The sequence below is a fragment of the Belonocnema kinseyi genome, chromosome 4, assembly GCF_010883055.1.
Source record: "Belonocnema kinseyi isolate 2016_QV_RU_SX_M_011 chromosome 4, B_treatae_v1, whole genome shotgun sequence".
In the NCBI taxonomy this organism is placed as follows: Eukaryota; Metazoa; Arthropoda; class Insecta; order Hymenoptera; family Cynipidae; genus Belonocnema; species Belonocnema kinseyi.
In genome coordinates, this window is record NC_046660.1 from 145,726,917 (window position 1) to 145,735,924 (window position 9,008).

The 9,008-nt window shown below is 37.1% G+C and overlaps 2 protein-coding genes across 5 annotated transcripts in view; one reads left to right on the top strand and one right to left on the bottom strand.

Annotated features, from left to right (window-relative positions):
* LOC117170549 (methyltransferase-like protein 25) overlaps window positions 1-9,008 on the bottom strand; it is a 146,530-nt gene that overhangs the window by 30,200 nt on the left and 107,322 nt on the right. The gene's annotated exons all lie outside the window — the stretch shown is intronic.
* Window positions 5,605-6,015, top strand: LOC117170552 (histone H3-like). The gene has a single exon (XM_033357369.1). The coding sequence runs from the start codon at window positions 5,605-5,607 to the stop codon at window positions 6,013-6,015; it is 411 nt and encodes a 136-aa protein (XP_033213260.1).

Sequence of the window (9,008 nt, forward strand, 5' to 3'; positions counted from 1 at the left end):
ACTGACGAATTGACTGAGTCAAACAGCTCACCAAGCGTTTTACCCACTCCTAATACACTACATTACAAGAACCTACACTGTGAGAGTGCTTGCGATTGGCTAGGAAAAGTATTTGTAAAATTCCGGTTTATATTTGATCCACCCTCGTATGATATCCTCTGAAAGTCTATTCGCACTTCTGTTTTCTGTATATCTGCTATCCAACGGAAAAACCTACTAAGTGACTTTAACCATAGAGCTTATTTTCTCATGCGCATGTATCGGAGAATAGTCTCTATGGCGAATGTCACCTACTAGGTTTTTCTGTTGGACAGCAGATATTCTAAATCTGGATTCGCGTTTGTTTCGGTTTATTCTTTCTTTCCCATCACTGGCCTAAGTTTATTTTGGAGACTAAAGTTAATGCTCAGTATTGCATTCAGCACCCCTCATGCCCCTCGTATCTTTGACTAACTCTTTTAGTCTTTCATCCGAAATAACGAATTCAATTATACTTTGGCCATTTCCTTTACAAGAGGTGTATACGTGGATCATTTTATGCATAAAAAAAGTATTTGTAATAAACAAGCAATTTTCTGAGCACAAGCCAACTTATATGTCTACGTTATAATTTGTTCTTGGATCTCCAAAATTACCTAATACTTTTCTATATCCTGAACTTAGATGTCCACCCAACCATTCATATCTCCCAGCAGAATTATTCTTTCAACATGATCGCAAATACTTATTGTATTTTATGAAGGGCCCCAGAAGGCGTCTTTTACTTCTCTCGGATCACTATAGACTGGGGCGTAGCACGCTATTATAAATCTGCTGATTCCTATTTTCATTATAACCCACAGCAATCTGGGAGATACAAAATAACGATCTCCGAGATGCTGTTTCGCTCCTTCATTTGTATTCAAACCTATTGCTTGCATACCATGTAATTCACTATCTCTACTCCTGACCATATTTCAAATGCGCCTTTAAACACTCCATTTTCTGTTTTTCTACGTTCACATCCCTTTTTCTTTGTTTCAGACACACATAAAATATCTAGTTTCCTTATGTGAATCGTTTATCGTAATTCGCTTACCTAAAAATCATTCACCTACATTTTTATTAATCATTTCTTAAATAGTACCGCCCAACTACCACCTTTATGCTATAAGTTTATTTTACGAGTTACAATCATATCCAAGTTAAGCAATTATTTGTCATACAGTAGAGAGTCTATTTATAACATCAGTCCCACGAACCTCAGTTAATTGGGGGGGGGGGGGCAGAATTGGAAACAAGAGAGTCGTCACCAGCCTTCAGCAGCGTTTTATAAGATGGGAGTTTATGTGGTCTTATTATGTGCTACTTTAGGCATAGATCTTCAAATTCATATATAAATAACTTAAACTCTTTAAAAATAGTTATTTTATATTTGAAATATTTTTAAATGCCCTGAACTCTAAAAATGTTAAAATGGATAAAACATTTAAATTAAGACATAATATGAGTATGACTCCCCACCCCCTTCCCAAAACCAGCATAAGTAGTTGAATTTCGAATGATATCATGGAAATGAAATTTAATTTACCCTTAATATTAATAGCAATTGAACACTCATCTTGGAGGCTTTTCTTAAGTACATTACTTTGATTATGGCTTTGTCTACAAAGATTCTTCCCAAATTATAACTGGAAACTTGAATTAAACTTTGTGATATCAATGCAAATTTTCGAAACAGAACCAAAATATTTTTCTCATTCAGGTTTTTCAATAGAAATTTGTACTATTTATGAACTATATTTAGAAACTAACATCATGCCATTTTTCGATTACAACAAAATTCAAAAACTGAGAGCATTTTTAAAATTGTAAACAAATTTTTTTATGAGTTTTGGTTATTTATTTAAAAGTTTCTAATATGTCAAAAAAACAGTTGTAAATTATCGTCAGAAGCATTTTTCATTGCAATAGAAGTCTAAACAGTGAAATACATTTTAATACTTTGAAAATTTGCAAAAAATGGAAAAAATGTGTTTTTTTGATAGATTAGAAAACTGTAAAAAAAAAATTACTACTTATCACACTTAAATTTGGAAAGAATTTGCTTATACGTGGAAAAATGCTTCAAAATTATCCTAATGGCCTTTTTTATTTTAAAGAAAATTACAAAAGTTTTATGCCTTTTAAAATTTTGAATTTTTCCAGAAACTATTAAAAAATCTTACGATAATGGGTTAAGAAATCTGAATCAAAATTTTCACTGCATTAAGAATATATTTCGAAACCATCACTATGAAATTTATCTATTAGACCAAAATTCAAAAACTACTTACTTATGTTACATCATTTTCAAAACTATGCGTTGTTCCTTTTCATGACACACATAAGTTTTAATCGTGATCGACAGAGGTCTCTATATTGTACAATTGATAAGTAGTAGAACTACTATATCATAATCAATTTTTATTATGTGAAATTAATTGAAAACGCGAGAAAAATAAGTTTGAACCAACAACCTCCTCATTACATGTGAGGGGCGCTACCAATAGCGCCACCGCAGCACCAACAATGAAAATTTTAGAACTTGTATTTCCTTACTTTCAACCGAAATTATTTTTCATAGATGTTATTATTTTAAGGCCAGTTTTTAAATTCAAGTTTTTGAAATAGAGTTATAGAAACTTATCATAAAACTTATAATATAATAACTTGTTATAGAACTTATTTTTCTCGCGTCTTCAATTAATTTCGCATAATAAAAATTGATTATGATATAGTAGTTCTTCTACTTATCAACCGTACAATACAGAGACCTCAGTCGTACAAACATCAAGTAAACACTGGTATTAGGCCTCTAAAATAATATTAAATCTAATTAACCACTCTAACGGAAACTCTGTTTCTATAACTCTGTTTCAAAAACTTGAATTATTATTTTATGTTTTACTAAACTTTTACTCAGGTGAACTATGCTTGAAACCTCCTGCAATGATGTAAGTATACAATTACGAGTGGCCACGAGCGTTGGAGGTGATAACAGTCATCTCTGGATACTTTCTTAGAGCTACCATCTGCCACTCCACGGGTTTTTAGTCGCTCGCTTTCTGATGGTCAAGAAAGTTTCTTACAATGCGACAGGAGTTTAATAAAACCATCTTCTGGGTTTCTGCCAATACTCTACTGACTCCTAAATGTTTAAGATGTTCAGTGCATCTTGCGTGCACATTGCCTGTAGCCGAAATGACAATGGGATGAATAGATGCATGATTCACATTCCTCCATATGGTCTTTACTTCATGCCTTAACTCGCTATATTTGTGGATCTTGGTTGTAAAGGTTGACTGCAAATTTCGGTTAAGCGGACAAGCAATGTCAATGTCAATGTAATGATCCGTTTGGATATTAACATCCCAATATAAGATGTAATCTTCGCTTTCTAAAACGGGCATTGGAATGTATCTATAAAAGGGCCTCCATTCTTTTAAGAGTCCTAGGTTTAGGGCAAGTCATTGATGTATAATGCATGCTACATCATTATGTCTGTGTGTATGTTCTCTCTGAGCCATTACGCGACAGCCATCAATAATGTGCTCGATGGATTCGCTGGTATCTCTACATAATCAGCACCGGTCAACCACGTCTTGATGTAACACGTGTTTGCGATAATTCCTGGTGCTGACAACCTTGTCCTGTATTGCAATGACGAATCCTTCCGTCTCTGGATTGAGAACACCCTTTCTTAGCCAAATATTAGATGCCTCACTATCTACTTCATTTTGATCTAACGTGTTGGGGTGCTCGCCTCCATTGTATTTCTAATTCTTCTATGGTTTCGGCCCTGATAGTCCAGGCCTCATCTAAGGACAAATTTAAGGGCGTGTAGTCAAGATCCGCTTGACAGATGGTAGTGTAAAGCGCAACGTTTCGTTTGCTGTTAATAGTCTCGCAACGGTATAACTTGTGACTCACACAGTTTTTTTAAATCTACAACACCCCTACCCCCTAAATGTCGTGATAGAACTACCCTTTAAATCACTCAATTTCTGTGGTGCATTTGGTGCTTCGTCATTTCTACGCGAACAATTCTGGTTAACGTTTCAAGGTCGATATTAGACCATTTTATGAGCCCGAAGGAGTACGTGAGGACAGGGATGGCATATGTGTTGATTGCCCTGATTTTGTTTGCCGAGTTGAGAAAACTCTTCATAATCAATCTGACTCTCGTAGTGAAGGCAGTCATTAGACTTGTCTTCACTATCGTATGTTGAATACCCTTAGATTCCAGAATACCTAAATATTTATGTGATACGGCTTCAGCCGCTGCCTCGATGTCATTTTCGAACTCGTTCTCTAACTCTGCGGTCCCTGATTCCCTTCTGATTAAATGCACTGTTCTAAATTTATCTAGTCCGAACTCCATGTGGATATCATTAGAAAACTGCTATGTGACATCGATCACTTGCTGCAGTTTCTGGGCTGAACTAGCGTACAACTTCGGGTCATGCATGTAAAGAAGATGGGTGATTTGATAACCATCCTCATTATCATGCATTCTGAACCCATGAGACATGTTGTTTAGTGTTTTGCTCAATGGATTCAACGCTAAACAGAACCATAGTGCGCTGAAGGAGTCTCCTCGAAATATACCGTCGTAAAGCGCATTGATCTAGTTATCCTTGGTTGTCCATGATCAAAATACTTGATTCTTGTACCCTAGAGCCTCATCAAATGACTTAGAACGTCAATAATGCGTAGGCAGATTATGTAAAGTTTTAAGACTTCAATCAAATACTCATGCAGCACGGAAGAAAACGCTTGCTGGTAGTCAATGTATGCCATGTATAAGTTCCTTTAATGCTTACGAACTCGAACCATGACAACAGCATCTATAGTGACTAGATCTTTACAGCCTCGCGAGTTGTTACAACATCCTTTTTGTTCCTCTGTAAGAATGTCATTCTCGTCACAATGAGAATATACCTTATCTGCAACGATAGCTGTAAGACATTTCTAAATTGTTGGAAGACAGGCTTCTGGTCGAAAGTCAGATGGATTTTGAGCGTATGGTTTTTTTGGTAACATATACGTAGTACCCTGGAGCATAAAGCCTGGCTTTATGATTATTTGGCTTTACTCTCAGTTCACGATAGAACCTTCTTTCATCTGTCTGAAAGTTTTGATCCTGTTGCCTTCGTGCACTACTTTTCTTGTACCGACGCAGTCTGGCAGTAACCTTACTTTGCTGACATCCATATCCAACCCGATCTTCCATCGTGGATCTCGATCCCTTCCTAGGACAAAAACTGCATTTAGATGCCTAGTTTACCGGCTCAACGTTCTAACGGTTGCCACAGGTGCACAGTATACAAGAGTTTGCACCTCTAACGCAATTTGTGCTACGTTCAAATACGTAGGTAAAACCTTGCTGTCAAAATGTGCTATCAGTACACGCAGTTCATTTGTGATGTTCATTTTGGGCAGAGAATGCCTTAGTGTTGGTTCTACATATCTGAACTCTAGTAAAGCATGACCAAAATTTCTTTCCAGGTGCTGTAGTTTTTCTGGGATTTTCCTATCCATATCATCGTTAGTAATATAATATAATAATAATAATGGCTCAAAATGGCTCGTACCAAGCAGACCGCTCGTAAATCCACTGGTGAAAAAGCACCAAGGAAGCAGCTGGCCACCAAAGTCGCTCGCAAGAGTGCACCTGCCACTGGCGAAGTGAAGAAACCTCATCGTTACAGACCAGGCACAGTGGCTCTGCGTGAAATTCGTCGCTACCAGAAAAGCACTGAGCTGCTGATCCGCAAATTACCTTTCCAACGCCTCATTCGTGAAATCGCTCAGGATTGCAAGACTGACTTGCGTTTCCAGAGTTCTGCTGTCATGGCTCTTGAGGAAGCTAGCGAGGCATACTTGGTCGGTCTCTTTGAAGATAACAACGTGTGCGCTATCCACGCTAAGCGTGTCACCATCATGCGCAAGGATATTCAATTGGCTCGTCGTATTCGTGGAGAACGTGCTTAGGATTGTCTGATACCTCTATTCAATTATTTTGATTACGATGTAGGGTTTTTGACAAGGGAAATTAATAAGTAAATTTAGATGTTCATTTGGTTTGCCCACTGTTCTAAATATATGTTATTAAAATATTTATTAATCTTAAGACTGTGAAAAAAATGCTCGCTAGCTTCGCTGGAATATGAGCCCAGGTCCTTCAGATTGCGGGTCTTTCTCGAACTAACAAAAAACTTAGAACATTTGACTTCGAACCGAACCTTGAACGAAACATTATTAAAGCCTGTGGCTTAATGTTTCTTTTGAGTGAATTAACAAAAAATTTAATTTTTACATGAAATGAAATTTCCTCTTATATTTAAGGTTCAGAGGATTTTTATTTGTCTCTAAAAGGCATCCACGACAAAAATCCCAAACGACAAAGCGCCCGTCCAATGAGAGTCGCGCTCTGTGAAAAAAGCCTGCGAATCAGAGAGCGACTCACTTCATCGCGATGGATTATGTATGAGCACGCCCCTATTCGCTCTCTGATTCGCGGGCCTTTTTCACGGAGCGGGACTCTCATTGGGCGGGGACTTGTCGTTTAGGCTTTTTGTCACAGATCTTCTAAAAGGAATCGGTTTGCAAGCAAATATTATGCATTTCGGACAAACTGCATCTTTTCTTGCAGCTTAATTTGAAGAAAAACGTGAGTACCGACAGATCCATCTGCGTATCTTAAATTAAAATTTTGAACTTCACGTCCTCGAGGAAGTATTCTAAAATGAGGAAAGAATATTTCTTGAATCTTTTTTTTTCATCCACTTCTTGATAATCATTTCTGCGTCAATAAGAGTTCATTTAAGCTTTAAATGTATTAAAAGTTACTAAACACGGGAATACTTATTTTAATGAATATTATTATTCATGCCATAGCTCATTAATTGAATAATGTCACAAGTAAACCAAGTTCAACTGAGCCGCAACTAAATAATAAACCACAAAATAGTGTTACTATATAGTAGTGTAAGCTATCTATAAAAAGATGTAAAGAAAATAAGAAGCGGATTTTTGTGAGAAATTCAGTTTGAGCGTGTCTAGAGCGCACGTGTACGCTCTCGAACTTTGCGCTCGTTCTCATAAGTTTAATGCCTGTATTTCTACTACACTTTTTCTAATACCATAAACATACAATAACCTTCAAAAATACACAATTTCATTCTGCCAAAATAATAACATCATAGTTGTTTATCTCAGTGAATATGTCGAGTTTCGTTCCAAGTATATCGCATTTGCGGCATTCGTTGCTTTTCTTATTTCATCAAAAGAAAAAAGAGGTTCAAGCTCATCAATTGCTGGAAGAAACTTCTGGTGAACATGCTCCAGTGATTAGAAAATGTGAGACATGGTTTCGTCAATTTAAAAGTGGAGATTTCGATTTAACAGACAATGAAAATCCTGGTGCAGCGAACAATTTTGAAGACGATGAATTCCAGGCGTTATTGGATGAAGACCCAACCCAATCGCAACAAGAATTGGCACAAATAGTAAAAAAAGTCTAAAAGTCATGGAAGCAATCCAAAAGTATGGAAAGTGGGTACAAGACCAACTGAACGATAGACAAATGGAAAATCGAAAAACCATTTGTGAAATGCTGCTTGAACGGTTCAAAAGGAAATCTTTTCTGCATCGAATATACACGGGGGATGAAAAATGGATTTATTTCGGGAACCCGAAGCGAGAAAAATCATGGGTTTCACCTGGAGAGGTCGACCCATCGACTCCAAGGCCAAATCGCTTTGGCCGTAAGACAATGCTCTGTATTTGGTGGGACCAGTGTGGTCTGGTGTACTTCGAGTTATTAAAACCTGGCGAGACGGTGAATACGGATCGCTACCGACAACAAATTATCAATTTGAATCATGCGTTGATCGAAAAAAGGCCGGAATGGGTCCGAAGACATGGCAAAGTTACCCTACAACATGATAACGCACCGTCTCATACCGCTAAAATGGTGAAAAACACATTTAAAGCATTGAATTGGGAAACATTATCGCACCCGCCGTACTCTCCAGGCCTCGCCCCGTCCGACTATCACCTTTTCGCATCGAGGGGACACTCACTCGCAAAGGAGAACTTAGCCAATTCTGAAGAAGTCGAAAAATGGCTCGTCGAATGGTTTGCCTCGTAAGAGAAAAAGTTTTTTGGAATTGTATCCATGATTTGCCTGAAAGATGGGCAAAATGTGTAGAATCCAATGGTCAATACTTTGAATAAAAAATTGTTGCGATTCTCTTGAAGATTAAGGGTTTTCCCTGTAAGAGATTTTGGTCTAGTTCGACCCGAAAGTAGGTCTAGGAAAAAAGTCAGTGCATATGGGCGTAATTACCAAGATGCTTGCTGGCGTAAGTGACGTGCTTCATAGTGTGGTGTCACCGCGGCGTCATTGATTTTACAGGGAACGTGATGATTCTGGTTTTTTGAAGTTAGTCCTTCAAAAATAATGAATTCTTGGAAAAAAATATTTGCTCTAAAAGTTACTTTTTATTTGTCAAAATTGAAGCTTTCTGGTGCGCACCGATTTTCGACCAGGGCGCTTACACACGTATGCGGTGTGCCTCTTCATTTGTACTCATACAGTATAGCTCCATAAAATACTAAGGAGAACAAACACATAATATGCGTTTTGCATTTTCGGTTGGTGGCTTAACTGATGCGGAATCATCAGAATAATTCACTTTACGTCTCTTCCCAGAAGCATAACTAAAGTATAGAATTCTGCTTAAAGTGAATAGTTTTTTCTCCTTTTAAAAAAAGGAACATAATTTTCCAATATAATTTTTGCATCTTGAAGAACTGTACTCACAGCCGCTTAATAATTTTAGATTCAAATATTTAAAATTATTTACTAACAACTGGGAACTGTTTAAAGTTGCAGGTTTAGAAATGAACGTTTTCTAATGGGTCAACCCATTTTAGAATTTTGCAATAATCGATTATTTTTAATTACATTTTTCGAAAGT